Genomic DNA, 18,939 nt, shown 5'->3' with positions numbered 1-18,939 from the left:
GGAGCCGCGCTTTTATACCATGCGAGAATCTGGCTCAGGAGTGCAGCTCACGGTGCTCTCTTAGCAGTAAGTAATCCCAGCCACCAAAAATCAGGTCTGGACAGAGGTGGGAGGGCACACTCACAGCACTTCCAGGCTCTCCTTGAGGGAACTTCTTCCTTCTGAGCCACTGGCCACTTACTAACATTCCTAATCTTTTCTTTTTCCTTTTTAAAGGAAACCATAGTTCTCAAAAGAGCAACTTCACCAGGAAACAGGTCTTGAAAGATAAAAAGAAAAACAACAAAAAAAGCCCTAAAAAGCACATGTTTACTGTCAAAGTCTCTACAAAATGGTGAGATTTGACAATAAGGCTTTTGTTCTTATGATACATGCATCATGCAGCTTGACTTCTGCAGCCAAGAGATATTCAAAATACTTTCCACATACAATAGGTGTCAATTTGACTTTATTTAAGGAAAAACGGGGAAAAAACAGTAATTTCCATAATACACAGAAGACAAGTTAGATAGCACTGCAAAAAAAAGGCTGAGTGTTTTACTTGTCACCAGTCTGCTTTGCAGCTCTACGATTAGTAATTTTAATGCAGTTTGTCATTTTGTATTATTGTTTAGCATCTTTATAATCAGCAGAGTTTGGGGTTATAAATCACAAAAAGTGTACTACTACTATGAAAAACTAAAAAACCCACAAAAATCACTTTCAAATAAACCATAAATATGTGATGCACATTAGTGTAACAAAACCATTTTTGTAAACATTTTCTCCAACATAACATGTGCATAAGATAAAAAATAAAAACACTGCAGTCATACAAGTTAGGGTTACTTTGACTTAAAGATACAGAAAATTATTACTTATTAAAGCTTAAAACTAAATCTAGGAGCTTTTCTTTTCTTCTTTGCTTACAAAAGCACTGTTTGAAGAGTTCGATGTCTGTATATGTAGTGGTTTTGTAATACTGTTTTTACCTTGCCATGTTGCTGTCCTGGCACTTCTGTGGAGGCGAAGGCTGCCGCGTGAGCAGCCAGACCAAAGGAGTTTCCCCCCAGAAGCCTCCAAACTTCAACAGCACGTATCCGTGACCTGGGAATCCCTACAGTACTGGAGCATCTTCCTCTGGGAGAATAGCATCAGCTTTCAAGGACTAACTTGATTTTGGACCGCATAGCGCTGGAAGAATTAAATCACGCAGACTGACATTTGATCAAACCAGCTTCGGTAAGCTACACTACGGGGCCGCTGTGATTACACCCACGTCGCTTCTCCGAGTCCCCTTTTAGTTCATTATAGTACAAAAAAAGTTAATCGTTCTTCTGGCTGAGCATGCCAGGCATGAAAAGAACACATCCTTCACCTTCAACGCTATCCAAAAGTCATACAGTTAAAAAAAATATTTCTAGGTACTCCTCTGCCAGCAAATGTAAGGCTTTCTCGAGTTTTGATTCTTTTGGTGTGTGGGGTGTGCGAGCGTGTCTGTGTGTGTGTGTGTGTACATGCACTTGTGGTATGCATTTACCACTCACTCGTAAACTGTCTGTGATGTTCACAGGAGAGTCTTCAGCAGAAGCGCTGCTCGGGTTTGCAGGGTTTACAGCAGTCGGATTGGATACCACAAGAAGGGTCGGTCGAGTCTCAGCTCTGCACAGCTCGTGCTCTCGGCTGGCCACCAACCAGTCACTCGAACGGTCGAGTCTGACTGAAGAAGACGTGTTTAAAAAGCCCTACCTGTCACGCCGTGAGAGAAAGTTAAACGCAGCAGAAGACAAAGCCCGTGAAACACTGAGAGCCTGTTCACTGAATGAACAGCTTAAGGCAGCTGTCAACAAAGTACCCCACCAAAGGAATAATAATAATAATAAAAAACAAAAAAAGTAAAAACCGAACAAAAAAAATGGCTGAATCATGACACTGTGCATTATTACATCACCAACAGATTATTATACACTCAAGGTTTCTCAAGTAATGAACATGTAGCCATTAAACAAATTATTACTCTCAAGACATTTATTACAAATGTCAGAACTTATTCATAAAATAAAACTGACTTAAAAACAAAACAAAACAAAAAAAAAAGAAAGAAAAAAGCCAGAGCTGGGATCTTACATCTAAACACAGGTATACGCTGTTTTTTATGAATAAGCAGTATTAACTACATTCTTAAAAGAGTTTTAGTGCATTGCATTCTTAAAAAAGAAAAACATCACCGCCCCAAAACGTTTCCTACAACATTTAACAGTTTATAGAACTAGCCTAGTTATTTTACCTGCCTGTTACTAAGCCCACATGTTAGAAGAGTGAAACCTCCGGTTTTAGGCTAAATTCGGACTTCTAGTAAGGATGAAATTGGTTCCAAAAAATGCTTGCTTTCCAAATTTAGTAAGCAAATTACATTAATCAGTGTCTCACTGCCATAACGCTACCACTATTGCCCCAATGGACCACTCTCTCCTCCTGCTGAAACTTGCTACACGATAACAGTCAGAAACCTTTCGATCTGGTAGTTTTGGTATTAAGATTAAATTAGACATTAATGGTTTTCATCTAAAAACGTATAAACTAAACCACCTCTTTTATTTTATGCATTAAAAACAATGAGGTAGGCACAAAAAATAAACATATGTAGTTTGGATTTTCTTTCTTTTTTTTTCTTTTTTTTCTTTTTTTTTTTTTTTAGTTCTGCGAGTGCAGACTGTGGTAAAACTGTTGTTGCACTTCTAGGTTTAAACAAAAATTAAACCTTTAACTGAGGCAGTGCTAATACTGTGACATAACCAAGTTCTGGCCTAACACAGAATCATTATAGAAAATGAATTTTTTTCTTTATTTTTTGTTGTTGATTTTTTCTTTTTTTTTCCTTTTTTTTTTTTTTTTTATCATCTGCACATGTTTCAGGCAATACCTGGTACACAGAAAATGACTAAAAGTTATTGGCCAGGCCAAAATAAAACTGCAGAAACAAAAAAAAAAAAAAATCAAGAATTCCACCCCAACCCCTTCCCACCCTCCCTGTCCCCAAGAAGAAGTTATCCTAGTCACTGTCTTTCACATTTTATAAATATTAACTTCTTAAAACCTGCACCTTCCTCTTTCTCCACATATTGTCACATTACAAAAAAGAAATGTCAATTAAATACATTGTTAACATTACTAGATAGACTAGATCTGCCCTCTGTTTCAGCCAGTCTGACTCTCTACACCACTTCTCACCTTCTCTTGCCTGCCTCCTGTCCACTCAACAGCATGTTCATAAGTCTGTGTTTATTTTTCCTTTTTTTTCCCCCCCTCTGTATTCACACTAACAAACAGAGTCCTTCAAAGCCTAGGAATCCTGGAGCTGAAGGGAAAAAAAGACCTGTAGCTTTCTAGCATGATCCCAAACCTCAAAGACTTTGTAGCACCTGATGGCAATATCTTTACAGCACCAGCTGCCTTGCAGCCTCAGTTGAAAAACAAAAAGAAACCTAACACCAGTGATGCCTGCACACACATTTACACAGAGTGCTGCTGCATTAGTGCAGGTCTGTACTCCAGTTGAAAATAATTCCGAGTTATGAAGATCTCAGACTCTGGATGTCAGCAATCTCTCGCCACAGCCCACTGCTTCTACCAGCTCAGAAGAGAAGTCCTGCCAAGGGTCATGAAATAGACTTGACTGCTTCCACCTGACCGCACGGAGGCAAAGAAGACCTGCAAAGAAAAGAGAGAGGGAAATTCAACAGGTAGAGCAGCAGAGGCTTCAATTTGTCTTCACTGCTTGTGATATTTATGGTGCAATTACGGCTCTGTGCTGTTTATCATCCTGTCAAGAAACGGGGACCGTGGGTGGCTCATACCTTGTCATTGCGTTCACATAAGAACTTGAGTCTTTGTGCCCTTTTGTGCATGAACACACCATCCAAGTGTCCAGTTTCCACTGATCGTATTTCGATCGCTTTTTCTCCCCAGCCCATAATCTGATTGGACCGAATATACGCTTTGGAGAGAAAACACAACACGACATAGCCCATTAGAACAGGCAGAGGGAAACACGGAGACTGAAAAAGCAGAGGAATATATTTACACACTCTACTTAGAAATGACCTGCATGTACGTATTGGAAGTAAACACGCACACTCAGAGTGCTATTTTGGTCTTCAACATCTTCACATGCCCCCAAATCCTTTTTTTATTTAAATTATTTCCACGTGGGCTTTCGATGTCAGTAACATACTTCGTGCCTGAGCATTTATGACACAATGGAAGCTTTCCAACCTTCAATTAAATGGAAGGAACACTGAGTTTTACACAGACTTTTTTCTCCCAAGTTTGGCAAGGAGACAGGTTAATTAGGTGTTGACAAGGAGAAAACAGAACCCGAGGTTTAAATAGACTAAGCCTATCCAATCTGGAACATCCCCAGCATCAATTCGGTGTCTTAGAGGATTGTTTCCCTGACTTGAAGGAGTTTGGATAAACAAAGCAAAAAATCAAGCATTTTGCCTCAGAGTATCACTGGGGGAAACAGATTAGTATTAGAATGAGGAAAAGAATCTGTTCTTGATAGCAGTAAAAACTGAATAAAGGAGAAAGGCACCAGCATTATGAAAAAGTATATTCAACAAGCAATTTGATCGATAGTCTTAGGAATTCTGCCAAAACTAACATATGGGAACTTAGTGAAGAATAAGCTGTTGCCTCTGATTTATATGCACACTTAATAGAAAAATAAAAAGAATAACAATAGATCTTAGCATGGAAATTCTTATAAGATTTCATTTCATAATCCCTCCCTTTTTATGTTAATTTTTTCATATTAATTTTCATTTAAATTAAACCAAATGATCTACTACAGTATAAAGCACATCTATACCATCATACCTACCATTGTGCTGGATATTTATTTACTTTTACATATGTCGTGAGTGCTAAGTGAACCAAATAGTTTATTAAAATTGTCAGATGAGATGTTCAGATGATGCCAACTGCCTCCATGCTATTTACTTCACAGGCATTCCAGTTCCCAAAGCCTCTACGAATTGCCACTTCATATAACCTGCTTGCTTTCAGATCTAGTCAAGAGCTAATCACCAGCAGAGTGAATATGCACTGTATGAAACTTCTTTAAATTTCCTCCTCCGTTATTGTTCGTGTTACTCTAAGAGCTATCAGCAGTAACCTCCTAATACACGCATCCATTCCCAAACAAGCAAACCCAATGTGTTTGAACAAAAAACTAAGGTGTAATCACAGCCCATCCTATGCTCATCACTGCAATAAAGCGGCACAGATAGCAAGAGCACCTATATCAGCACTGTAATTACAGTATCATGCTAAGATAGATGAGCAAAGTGCAGGTAAATTAAAATAAACCCATCAAATCAGATATACAGACTGTTATCAACATAGAAGCACCCGTAATAATATCCTACCTGTCTGCCTCTTTACATACCTTTATACTAAAGGGTTTTCATAAATTTGCTTCTGTGCAGCAAAAGTTTTGTAGCAACTTACAAAGGCCCTGGTGTTTATTAAATTAGTTTTTTATTCCTGCACTCCACAAGTTTGTTTGGATTTTGTTCTAAAAAACTCAACACAAAATAGATCCATATGACCCCTCTGCACTTAGTACAGCTGTTTTCCAGCTGTATTACAGCATCGCTGCCTGTGAATCTGAAGTCAAACCCAATGCATTTTCCTTCTGCCCACATTCACGCTCCCTTATGGCACAATTGTATTTGATTCTCTCAGGGCACTTACCAACTGAAGTTGGCATTTCTCCCCACTGCAGAACCACATCCTTGGTGATCCTTCCATACGTGTTTACATAAACTCCTTCATCCTCATAGCAGACCAGTAGCTCCATTCCATCCGTATTCGGGAGAATTATGATTGCATGAGGTTGGATACTGCTCTGGATCTACAGAAATAGAGAAGTAAGGCAAAAGTCATTTTATGCTTGCCATGTTGGCCAACACCAGACCTGAGTGAGCAGCTCCCAGCCAAGGAGACATATGGACCCTGGGGACAGGACAGAAATTGAGGCACAAGCCCCTAAGATACATTCACTTGGACCCCTCCATCTGCTTTTCCACTGCCAGTGGCTGGCAGTGATCCACAGGGACCGACAGACACGTTGGTCAGCTGAGGAAAGGGAGAGAGGGAGAAACCAGAAGGAAAGAAGAAAATCCAGCCCAGGAACAGCTCTTACATGTGTTGGTAGATAAATGTCATAGACCGATCCCGAATCCACATCAACAGCATGGAAGCCAGCACAGGAGCCATAGATCACTTTTAGTCTCTGACCCTCTTCTACTGTTAAATCCACCAGCAATGGCTTATGTACCAATTCCCCAAATGACTGTAAGACAATAATCAGTGAGATTTACTTTACTGCTTAGAACCACAAGGGTTTTTATAAAAATATGCTCTTAATGCACATATTATAGGCCTATTCCTCCAGCATGTGTCTGGCCTCCATTCACCAGATAGTTGGGTTAGCGTCTTCCACAGACAAGGAGAGATTTACTTAGCACCCTGTTATATTTCAACCACATATTATATGCTATTTTCCCTGGGGTTTGATTTAGTTGGTCTGCTTCATTTTACTAGTAAGAATTGTTTTCCCCGAAGTTCAGGGCAATTTGACACTCCTGTAGCGTTTACTTCAACCTGCACAACCGGCATTAACTGATTGTCTGCAAGTCAGCCTGGTAATTACCCCAAGTCAGCTAACTTCATTCTTGCAGCATTCAAAATACAATAATGTAGAGCATCAGCTAATGATGCTCACATGAATAAGTTTCGACTCAGTTCACTTCTCTTGGCCTCATGGTTTATTTATAGAGAGGAAACAAAGCATTGGGCTATCATGTCATTTTGATCATTCGCTTATGCTTGGTTACAACTTAGGGTTCTAGGCATACACTGCCTCTCAGAGCCAAACCCCCAGGCCCCTTAACGAAAATATAATATGTTCATGGCAGATTTACCAAAGAGCTTGTAACACAGCCATGATAAAATGTCAGACCAGTTTTGTAAAAGGGGTAAGTGCAACTTGGTAGGTGAAAATCTTACATGTGACTGAAATATATTGTTACCTTAAAGGCCATAAATTTGTGGTATGGCTTTGGTGCCCATGCATAGACTTCCACAGAACTCTTCAATGCAATTACCAAGAATTTGATTCTTTCATATTTTACTGAAATTAAAACAAAACAAAAATCAATTCAGTAATCATACCAAAGTCACTTCAGTTACTTTAAGAAAGCAGAAAATGACAGTATTTCTCCCTACTTAAATACCTTTCAAGGTTTTCAGTAACACTGCATTTTAGAATTGCTAATTCTATGTAGCTGAGAATTTTGACACATTTATGCCACAAAAATCATTACTCTTGTCAATAACTGAACCCATCACCATGCTTTCAATTACCTAGTCAGTACACACATATTTACACTTTTCTTTCCACATTAGACAGTGCTTGCTCATCAGGAAATCAGTTTTCAGTCAGGGACAATTACAATAAAACAAGCCAATGGCTGTGGTAGAGTTTATTGGCAGTCACAATCACAGCGCTGCGGCAGTGGTATTTTGAGCTGAGGGAAAAATTCCCCAGAGAAAGGGAGGGAAAAGGAGGAACTGAAATGAAAAGCTAAGAAATAATAAATTAAGTCCATTTCAAAAACAAAAGGCAACTGTTGTTTTGTTGTTGGTTGTTTTTTTTAATTTGTTTATTGCCAAAAAGTTTTTGTTTCCAAAAACTTCACAGAAAAAGACTAAGTGGCTGCCAAAAACCTCTTCCTCAGCAGATGGTTTAAAGGAAACAGGTAGCTGACTGAATGTAAACAAGTTGTATCACCTGAACTTTCTCTAATTGACCTTAACCCTAATTCTCAAGTAAAACACAAGAGCACAAATCACTAACGACAATTCTGGTGACACATTTTACCTTCTGCCTAAAGAATGGAAAAGTTTTCAGAGGGGTTAAGGAGTCAGGAGTTTCTCTAGAACATTTCAGAAACAAAAGTCCAAAAGCAGATTCTCCCACAAAAGATGTAAAATTCAGTACTTAGCAATCTTTTTCTTTTTTTTTTTTTTCTTTTTTTGGCAGAGACAAATGCAGCAATCATTGCTTTTCAGCCACAAAATGTTACTAAGCAGTGTTAGTGCAAAGATGTGAAAAAAAAATCACAGAATTTATCAGAAATAATAATGTGTCATTACATAGCTGATCTGCAAATTCTCAGATATATCTCTGTTCCCACACTCAAACAGTTGACAAATTTATCCATCGAAAAAAGCTCTGTTTACTATCACTTTTTTCAGGACAGGACCCATAAAGTCTAGAAATGGCCATTCATGTAATGCTGCTGGATCTGTATTTCCAGCTGCCATCTGGGTTTGTGTTGGAAGATATTGTGAGGACTTTCAGAATGTTGAGGTTTCTTAACCTGTTTCTAGTGCTCTTTTTGGAGGAGAGAGGAAAAAAAAGGCATTATCTGTGTGACACCTAGAAAGCTCAAGAGATTTCTTCTCTCTCTTTACCTCAAGTTTTAGGGGAATATGATGATTTTCCAAAACAATGAGTAATTCCCTGCACCTCCACCTTCTGCCATTATTACCTCCCAACCAAAACTGATTTTGAAAAAGAGCAGGAGCGAAAAATCTCAGACTTGTGAGAACAACGCTTCTTTAATAAAAACTATTTTAATGCCTTTTAGGTATCTGACTATTGTACAAGTCTGTAGTTGTTCTCTGTTGGTAGGCAGTAGGGAGACAAAGCTGCTACTTGCTCCCTTTTACTCTGCAGGAAAGCAAGAATACTGAGCTATAAGTGCTAGAGGACTTGACACTTTTTCAGCAGACAAAAAAAAGCCTCTCAACCTCCACAGCTGTACTGACTGAAAAATAGAGCTTTTGTTCAGTCTTGTCTGGCTCGCAAGACTTCTTGGAATATTTTCTTGGGGAAGAAGGGGGTGTTGAATAAAACCACCTTATCTGTGAAAGGGAACCTTTGATAATCTTCGCTCTTTGCTCTGGGTGCTATCTGGGAATTCACCCAAATTTTAAGTTTCAAAAGAGCAATTTATCATTTAGAGGAGCCAAAAGTTGCCTGAAGCGACCAAGATCCATAAATACCACTTCAGCCTGACGTCTGAGACCCCTGTTGCATCAAAGAGACAAGGAAGCAGCCAGTGCCAGCTGCCTCGGTGGCAGCCACCAGACTGCAGGCGCAACTATTCGCAGGGCTCATCCTTCTTGGGAACTGAGGCACAGCTGTCAAAGAGGCCCCTCACCACCTGAAGAAGTCTACTGTACGTTTCTGGTTCAGAGGGAAGTTCAGTGCCAGGCTGCAACAAATCACTCTTCATCTGGAAGAGAATGCTCTTTGTTTCTCACACTTCCCTGCTGGAAAGCCTCCTTTCAATAGCTGTTAATGTATTGTTAACAGGCCACTTCATTATGCTGCTGACACCCTGGGGTGTGATCCCAGGGAAGTACATTATTAATTGTTTTTGGGGTCAAGCTCGAGGTTCAGCAGTCACTTCTGCGGTAGCTACTGATGACGCCCCACGAGCAGGTTTTTGCAAGAGCACATGTATGACAGAAGGAGACTGAGCTCAGTCCGACTGCTGCTGCTCTACATTGGCTGACACAGCTTGAAAGGAACTGAGCTGGCACTTAGGAAAAAAACAAATCAAATGCAGCATCCAGGGTCGATTAAGATTCATCGTGAAACTGAACCAGGAGAAAGAGCTCTTAGTTCGTATCCCCACCTGCAGGGCAGCAGGATCACTGCATATGGCAAACGCGACGTGTTTCACTAGTTTTGGTGAAAGTTTCCACATCTAAACCCATTTAAAAAACTTAAGGCCACTCAAAAGGTGCCTGCCTAGTGAAAACACACTTCATCCCTGTAACCCCATAACTGCATTGCAGAGGATCTGAGACAGCATTAGGAAAGTTCATGAGCTAAAGGGAATCAATGAATCATCTGGAAGTTAAACATATGCTTCTGTTCCCAGATGCCTCCCCAAAGCTCGTGCACTAGCTGGGCTTGCTTTTTCCTCCCACTCTTTTTCTTTTTTTTTCCTCTTTTTTCTTTTTTTTTTTTTTTCCCCTCCAGTCTTAAAAATCTACATTAAAAAGGAGATATTATTCACCCTGTTCCAGAATTTGATTTCAGCATGGTAAAATAACAGGGAAACCTGTTGGTAGAGAGAACGGCCGTTGGTTGACACGAGTCCCTCTGTCACCTCAAGGGTCTAACAAAGGTGCTGAAACATCACCAGCCCCCACTGTCCATGTCAGCCTTCTCCTGGAAGTTGCATCCACCATGGGAAGGAGACAGATGGGGGATCTGTGCTTGCTCCAGTTCACAGCCCAGCATCCCGTTGCAAACCTCTCCCATATTCAGTTTAACCCACAGTAACTTGCCATCTATTCTGACACTTCACCAGAAAAGTTCGTCCTTAGGGATAAAGAAGACAGCCAGCAACAAAAACAAATCTTAAACCCACAAGCTGCATGCACTGCAGTTCTCTTTCACAGCCAGCTTTTATCTCAACAATTTGATTACCTCATTTGCCACTTACCAACTTTATAGTGCACACAGCCTTCCAAGTCGCCCACCGTCGTCCAACCCTGTTTCTTTTCTACTTCGGGATCATTGTGAAGAATTTTATTTCTTAACCAGGACAAATAGTAAACTCGCAACTTGTTCTTCTTACCTAGCCACAGAGTGAGAAAGGTTAGTTTATCTCCCCAGGGAGATAAGTGCAAAGAAAACCCAAAAAACCAACCCTACCCGAAAAACAGAAAGCCCCACAGAACAAGCCAAAATAACAATGAAAGGGAAACTGCTGCAACCACAGAGATCTCTCCCAGTATTTATGTCCACAACAGCTTTACTCCAGACTCCACCCAAAAATGTGTTTTCCTGATAATCAATAACAGAGATGCAGGGTAACACCACATGAACTGAAAATGATAAACTCTTTGGCTGTCTGGATCTTAGGACAAAAGCAGCTTCTACGTGAAAAAGGTTATAATCCCACAACAAAAGCAACAGATTCCTGCACGGAGATGAAGAAAAAACCCCAAAACATAGCTGAGTAACAAGGGCTTTTTTTTTTTGCACAAAACTCTAGGAGAGCAGCAGGCTAGAATTTGAGGCTCACAATTACCAGAAGAGCCAGAAGAGTAGGACTGGTGTGAAAGGAGGAAGAAAAAGCAAAGAAGAGTGAGGTGATAGGGTTATACATTACAATTTTTTTGCCGTTAGTGACCAGGACATTTCCATCACTTACATCATCCTCTCCGATACAAACCGGTCAAGTTTTACTAAGATTGTTTACTATTTAATTGGTCAAAAACTATGCCAAAGAACAATTTCAGCATTTAACTGCTTTATACCAGTTCTGCTGTAAACAGAAATGAACAGTATCTGAAATTGCAGTGACAGAACTTCCCTTGGCTCACAAAAAATTCAACCCCTTGCTAAAAGCCAACGGCTGCCTTACAAACAGACTTGCCCTTCTGCTCCAGGGCTGCACACAGAAAACTGCAAGAGCTGTTTCTTCTTCCCAGATGAGAGATCTAGCTGCTCAGGCTGCTACGTCTTCAGCTGACATTACATCTCCCACCGTCTTTACAATACAACCCAGAGTCCAACTCGCAGTACGAAAACATCTCCTCAAATGCAGAGCAAGGTTCACAAGTGATTTTATCAGCGGTTCTTTAACAGCTAATGGCCAACGAACCATACAGTGAATTGGTAAGAAGGTGGCCCTAATGCAGACATGCAAAGCTTGTATCCTCCTTCCTCCATCTGCTTTGCTGTCCGAAGTCACTAGAGTCCCAGGGATGAGACTGGGAGGAAGGTAGAGAGAACTCTGCTCTAAGAGCCACTCCATAAGGCTCCATGACGTCTCTGTGCAAGGAAAGGACATCAGAAATGCTCACAGGGACCCCATTTGTCAGTGGAGTGGCTCCACGCCACCTCTTCAGCAGCCACTATGAGGATGCCCTGTGTCCGTGGACACTTGCTTCTCAGCCCCTGGAGCCGAGAGGAGACAGCTGACCGTACCACAGTCGATGCTGGGCTTACCTAGGGATGCAGTACCAGAAAGCCATCGCCTGGCAGGATGGGCCACCTGACAGCCACATCGAGCTACGGGGCAGTTCTCTTCAACTGTCTTTAACTTGATTTTGAAGTTTTAGCACAACGCCGACTGCTGCACCAGCTCATGGCTAGCTGAGCTATCTCATTTTGGAGCTGGGGATCAGGCGATACTGCTTACAGCAGGACACGAAGCCTGTGCACTGAGAGCATCCTGCTGTTCCTAGCTGGATCCACCCTGGGATGTGCAGCTGGTACCGAGCCCCTGCCCTGATGGCAGAGGACCCCTGACGGAGCCAGGCGCCTCAGGAAAAGCAGCTGTGAAGGCTGGGGCATCACAAGTCCCTGTCTACCAGGAGACAAATTCTCTCCCAGATATTTCCATCATTTTAGCTTCCCCAGTAACTTAGTAAACCTTAAGACTCAGACCAGACAGTGCACATGGGAACTTCCCAGCACGTGGCTATTTTCTCCCGGTTCACATGATGAGCACCAGGGTACTTCTCTCCAACGAGAAACATTAAAAAAAAAAAAAACACATAGAAAAATATCTCAAGTGTGTTCCTATTGTGTTTTAGTGTCTAGACCACAAGGAAAGTCACAAGACAGGAAATTCCTCTGCCTTTCAGCAGGCTGACATGAAAAAAGCACAAGCAGTTAGTTACATAAACATTGTTATGCATCTATTTCAACAAGCTATGCTGCTCTTCATATTCATATCGGGGAGGGGGGTTAGATCCTTCTGCTTTTAAATCTGCACTAGCTTAAGCAGCTCTCAAAAATCTGATTTTTTTTTCTTGTCTGTTATGGCCGTGAAATAGGAAAGAAAACTCTGCTCCAGCCTTTAAATTAGTCGATCAGGCAGTGACTTCTGTGAGAACTCCCAGCTCTGTTTCTCCCACAGACACCGTTTCAAATGCAAAGTCTCTTTTCCCATAAGGAGTTTTTGTTTGTATTGTCGTGTGGTTTTTAATTACCAAGCAGGCAGATTCCAACCAGTTCTTCTACTCCGTCTACCTTTCCTGCCTTCCTGAGTGCCACGATCAGCCGGTTGTGCTTAAAAACCCTCGGGGAGCCACAATGGAGCATGTTCTGTACGCACGTCGTTAATCTCTCTTCCAGCACCTTTATAACTCTCAGCACTGTATACTACCCTGAGCACCCAAAACTATGTTTTTGCCTCCCAACAGTATGAACTGTTTAGCTACTCGGCTTTGACCTGCAAAGTGTTCTTGTACCAGCTGTATCAGCTCAGTATCAAAAGCTTTGTGGTCAAGATTTTGAATTTCAGACATATATATAGTGGGAAAATTTGAGTTCAGGTTTTCAAACTCAGAAGAGTGTGTATTAAAAGCAAATTTTAGGTGACAATCCCCTCAGCATCCTAATGTACTGCAACTTCTTCTCACAGTGTGGTAACATCTTTCAAGTATCACTACCACGAGCACAACACTTCCCAAAAAAGCCAAGGGAACAAGGGAACATAAAGCTGCGAGAGCCGTGGTTGGGCAGAAATGCCTCTTTCCTGCCTTGTTCTTCTGTACTCTCCCATAAAATGCAGGACATGGGGACAGAGACAGAGGCATAAAATAGATCCAAAGATCGGCTGATTACTTAAGGGTTAATGTAGCGTGTCTCAACGGAGGAAGTAATAGTTTTGAAGGAAACAAAGAAGACGGATGTGTCAGGGTACTTGGATTGTGACTGAAACAAACATAAATTAACCTAGAACAATTACACATGAGATTTATTCACAGACACTTGTCTGTATAGGATATGCTTCAAACCAGCAGATCTTACACAAGTTGGGTTATAGAGTATTTCTGTTTATAAGGCATACTATAGAGTAAGCTCTATCAAATGATGCTTTCCAGTAGCTTATATTTTTAACAGTGTCAAGCATCAAAAGGACACGCAACAGGTTGGTTTTTTAAAAATGTTCCTTGATTCATCTTTTCTTTTTACGCATTTCATGGCATAACTGTAGCTGAGAAGTGAGCATGCAACAAGCCAAGACAGGTGCAGCTGTTCTAAACAGAAACAAAGCTCCATGACGATACCAGCACACGGCTCTTTGCACCTGTATCAGCATAATGCAGCTAATGCATTAAATTGTCTAGGTGTGTGTCCTTTTGTAAGAGAGGCGGGAGAACCAGAAAGCTCCTCCAGCAGAGTCAGATGGCTTCTGGAGCCTCAACAAAATTTTGAATGGCTTTAATGAACAACACAGGGGCCACTGTACGAAACCTCATTTAACATTCCCTCTCTCGCATGCACAACAGAGCAAAGACTGACTTCCCAAACAAACCAAACCAAAAGGAAACGTAAATGGCTCAACGCCACCTGTGAAGAAAGATTAACAGTGCACCACATCAAGTTGCTTAACAGCAGAATAACCTTATGCAATAACTCTCTGGAGCCAACGAGTCTGGAACCTCAAGCTTTATAAAACACATTTTCCATCAGCGCACACAAAACAAACACAACAATCACCACCGCCCTTCTTCTCCCATTGCTGAGTTGTCTGCTGCTGCATTCAGTGAGAGGCAAGGCCAAAAGCTGCACCAAGCTGCCTCCTCATGTCGTTGATTCCCATGTCACACACACACTGCAGTCGCCCTGCCACAGACACACACACACTCTTCATGTTATCCTTATTTCTCTACTTTGCAAGAGCATTTCTCTTCTACATATTTATACGCACAAGATGTCTTTAAACCCCAGTAACAAATCATGTTGTGGTTAGAAAGATGCCGGGCTGAAATAACTGCAGCAGAGGGTAAGAATGTAATTTTTACAAACTTCACAAAACATTCATACAGAGCTCCCAAACACTGAACAGAACCAGAAGTTTCCTCCAAACCTGTACAACATTTTAGAAGGAGGAAGGACAGGGGCAAGCATGCACAGGGTGTTGTGGGGAAAATGATTCACTCGCAGAAACTGTAGACTCAAGAGAGGTGAAATGATGGAAAACCCACTGACTTCAGTCAAGTCAGGACTTCCCCCTCAACACACAGGCTGCCAAGAAAAGCTTTTTGCTGTGCCATACCAGATGGAGGAAAAAATCATGTTGAATAGTTAACTTTACCAGAAATTGTCACCAAGACGTTCAGCCCTTCAAGTACATCCATTTGCTGGAATCTTCTTCGATTGATGAGCGGATAAACCTTCCCCTGACCACTTCTGTCTAGCAGCATCAGACCACTTTCAGTGCCCACTAACAAGTTCACTCCTACATGAAACACAAACAGAGATCCAAGTTAGTAGGCAGATTTTCCACGTACTCTGATGAAACGATGCTTTACATAGCAACTGTCTTGTTTCAAGCAAGCCTAACCACACCTAGAAGGCTCTCTACGTTACCTGCACTCAGTGACTGCTGACACCAAAATTGCAGTGCACAAGAGAGTAAGAGACTGGTAGACCATGAAGAACTTTCTGGAGCACCAGTTTCCAAACAAAAAGGTACGCAAACACTGGAGATGGGGGATGAGGCATGACATGGTTCCCAAGATTATATATTCTGAAGGATGTGTTAGCTGTTGATTAGGGGGTCTGTAACTGCAGGCTTTAGACAAGGGCATTGCAATAAAGCACTGGGAGGGGTTTGGTCCCCATTGGGAGGGCCGGACTGTGGTGGTTCAGCCGTTCTGTAAAAAGACACACACAGGGTTGGTCCTCAACTTCCCAACAGCCTTTTCCATCTGAATCGTAAAACTAGAGGAATTGTATTACTCCCATGTTTCCACAGATCTATCCTAAAGGTCAAGCGACTATAAACTAAAAAAAGTAAATAGATCGGTTTCTTTATAGAAAAAAGTCCACACATCCACTGGAAACCTGTTCAAGAGTACACAGAGTCTCAGTATTTAAAATCAATTGCATTCTTTTAGTATATATAAAAAATATATTAAAAGGTTTAAAAAATCATCATTTACATCAAATACATTATCGCTCTAAAATTTCATAACCATTTGTAATAATTATTACAGTGTTTCAGTCCCAGACCCCACAAACTGTGCAGAGACAGGTAAAATACAGTACAGGGAAACAAGCGGTTTGATTTCCATTAGATTTCTGTGTTGCAATCCCGATGTAAAACTTGTTATCCTTAAGCGTGATAAAGTAATGAAACAATAAAGCGAAGCTCATGCGAGGTAATCATAATTACATTGCTTAGTGCCTTAATCCCTAGGCAGACAATTAATCCCTAGATATAGCTAGATTGGTGCTGAAGGTCATGTACAAACTGGTTATATAGTGAACTCTTTCTAACGCAGGATGTGTCCCAGGACGCAGGAGGCTGCATCTCAGTACCTACAGCAGTGGCATGCCTTCTCAAAGCATTCAGAAACAGCACTGCTCACCAAGGCTGCCCGCCTCCAAGGCGCGAGGCACGCTACCTAAACACCACCCTCGCTACCACGCATGGGGGGGGGTTGCAAAAGGGAGGGCACGTTCACCCTAACCCAACGGGCACCAAGCCTCTGCTCAAACTTACTGCTCTGCTGTTTCTCTGCCTCATAAAAGGGAGGAGAGCCCATGGACACTGGCAGCACGGAGCTTGTCTTGGGAGATCTCGTCTCGTCTTGGTCGGCCACCCTACATGCTCTCCTTTAGCTGCTGATGCCCCCCTCCTGCCTCTGCATCCCCCACACGGGTCTGCACCTGCTGTCTCCCACCCCAAAGCCTCGGGTGCATTTCACACTGCCCATCTCCCAAACTGGGACACGTCCTTAAACTGGGAAGTGGAGGAAGGGAGAGCAAGGCACAGGGTGCAGCAGCACCAAACTGGCCGAGGAAACACCCAGCACTCGATCTCATTCCTGCACCTCCAGGACAGAGCGACTAAAGCTGTAAATGATTCAGCTTTGATACATATTTTTGCCTTTTTTCAGTGTGGTTTACAGTTCAAACAAAGCCAAATGCACACTGCTCCCTCAGTCTCTTCCCCTCTTCGTGCATCAGGGCTCAAGCGCTTCTGCCTCCAACCTCACCCTCCTCTGCTGCCTTTGCATCGCCCTTGTTTCTGCTCCGAGCTGATCTCTGCGCCCCGTCCCTAACCCCTTCCCTCAGCTATGTGCATTTCAGGATGAAACTAATGAGGTACCAACACTGGTGGCAAGCTGTGCCTGGATTTTAAAATGTAGACATTGTCTTTATTCACAGCCAGCCAAGCTCTTCTACCTCCACCCTACAATTAAGCCGTTCTAATTTTTCTAACAAATGGAAATGCTTCCTGAAAAAACATAGGCTCTCTGTAGAGGCTGAGTGTAAAAAAATTGTGATACTGCATCCATGTCATTAGCATCAACCTCCTCCGCTCAATGCTAGAAAAAACAGCATCACAGGCCTAACACAACCAGCAACCTACCAGATACTAGGGCATTACCACTGGTAAAGCCAAAGGAAAACAAAGCAAAGCAAGCCCCCTCTTTGCTGCTAAGAACCATCACTATGAAATGCCTTCATTTGCTTAAGGGAAAAGGAAGCTAGACCTTATCAAGAAATAAGCATGTGCACCAAGCTTATACCACCATCAGTTTAGCCCTAAATGTTCAACAAGTGCTTTGTTACAGCTATAAAACACCTCTAGGATTTTACACCTACATTTTAAATCAATGAAACAGTCAGATACATAGATCAAAGAAATGTAAAGCCATTAACACAAATTGCTATTGGCAAAACAAGGCAGATCAGAGGAACTATGAGTCATCTTTACCGATCCCATACAACTTCTCTCTGCCTTCACCCTCTCAGACTCTGGAAGTTTACACCTGCACAAGTCTCCTCATTTTACCAGGGAATTATTCACATGAATACATGCAGAAATAGCACAGGGGTAAAAATTCTTACCAGTAAGCTTTGGAAAAAAAGAAAAATGCAGATAGGAAGATGATAAAGTGTCAGAAGAGCTATCTAACTGAAATGGCTTTGCAGGCAAGAAGGCTAGGTCAACAGTGCTGTTCCAAGAAACAAGAAATGCTGGGAATAAGCTCAAAAGATAACTAAAGCCTTGCAAAGAGCTGTGAAAATGTGAACAAGAGAAGTGCCCTGTCCTATCTGTACACACGTCACGTGCCTCAGGGGACTGGCCAAATCTCTTCTTCACAGTCTTTAAAGTCAGATGCCCTTACAATGTGTCCACTTTAAGAATACTATATAAACATCTACATGATATACACAAGCATCACCTCTTAACATCTAGATAATGAAAAAATTCAGGTGGCCCCATGGATCCTGGCCAGAGAAATTACACAGCAGAGAAAAGCTTTCAGCCTGGTGTTGCAGCAGCAATTCCAGATTGCAGCAGGCAACAAGCACTGTCCTATGTCTTTTACCAGTGTGGGATCCTGACTAATTGTCTGTCACTGGTGTAAGTTAGCTCTTGTGACAAGCAGGCCAAAAACATAGGGTCAGCTGACATCCCATACCCAGCTTCTCTGTGCACTAACCACCCTTAAAGAAAGGAAGGCAACTCTCACACTGGAAAGTGTCCCTCCTACCCTTCTATTTCCCTTCTTCCTTCCTACATAAACTGATGACTGAGGTGGAAAGTCATCTTACGAAACATATCTTCATCAAGTGCTGTGATAATACGTTAGCATCAAGAAAATGATTATTTTTCCAACAGAATACCCTATGTGCATCAGATGCACAACACGAATACCACCACAAGCTTCCAAAAGCTGCAGGAAATGTACTGGTCAGGGTTAGAGAGAGCTGAAAAGGTCATACCAGTAGGCTGAATAAAGTCTGAACTCTGTCTTTTGAAGAATATATACAGTAGTGAAAACTTATATCGAAGCAGAAGCAACATATTATAAAAACAT

At 41.8% G+C, this 18,939-nt stretch overlaps 1 protein-coding gene across 10 annotated transcripts in view; it reads right to left on the bottom strand.

Annotated features, from left to right (window-relative positions):
* Window positions 1-431: 431 nt before the first annotated feature.
* MAP4K4 (mitogen-activated protein kinase kinase kinase kinase 4) overlaps window positions 432-18,939 on the bottom strand; it is a 154,754-nt gene continuing 136,246 nt past the window's right edge. For all 10 annotated transcript variants that reach the window (XM_035557980.2, XM_050708545.1, XM_035557979.2 and 7 more), the window contains 7 exons: window positions 15,195-15,338; window positions 10,578-10,712; window positions 7,080-7,180; window positions 6,191-6,340; window positions 5,740-5,899; window positions 3,837-3,976; window positions 432-3,690 (listed from right to left, as the gene is read on the bottom strand). In XM_035557980.2, coding sequence (XP_035413873.1) covers window positions 3,607-3,690; window positions 3,837-3,976; window positions 5,740-5,899; window positions 6,191-6,340; window positions 7,080-7,180; window positions 10,578-10,712; window positions 15,195-15,338 — 914 coding nt within the window. In that variant the 3' untranslated portion in view covers window positions 432-3,606. The remainder of the gene's footprint in view (window positions 3,691-3,836; window positions 3,977-5,739; window positions 5,900-6,190; window positions 6,341-7,079; window positions 7,181-10,577; window positions 10,713-15,194; window positions 15,339-18,939) is intronic.

The sequence above is a fragment of the Cygnus atratus genome, chromosome 1 (assembly GCF_013377495.2).
Source record: "Cygnus atratus isolate AKBS03 ecotype Queensland, Australia chromosome 1, CAtr_DNAZoo_HiC_assembly, whole genome shotgun sequence".
NCBI lineage: Eukaryota > Metazoa > Chordata > Aves > Anseriformes > Anatidae > Cygnus > Cygnus atratus.
Note: the sequence above shows the minus strand (reverse complement) of the source record. Positions and strands in the feature narration are given on the sequence as shown.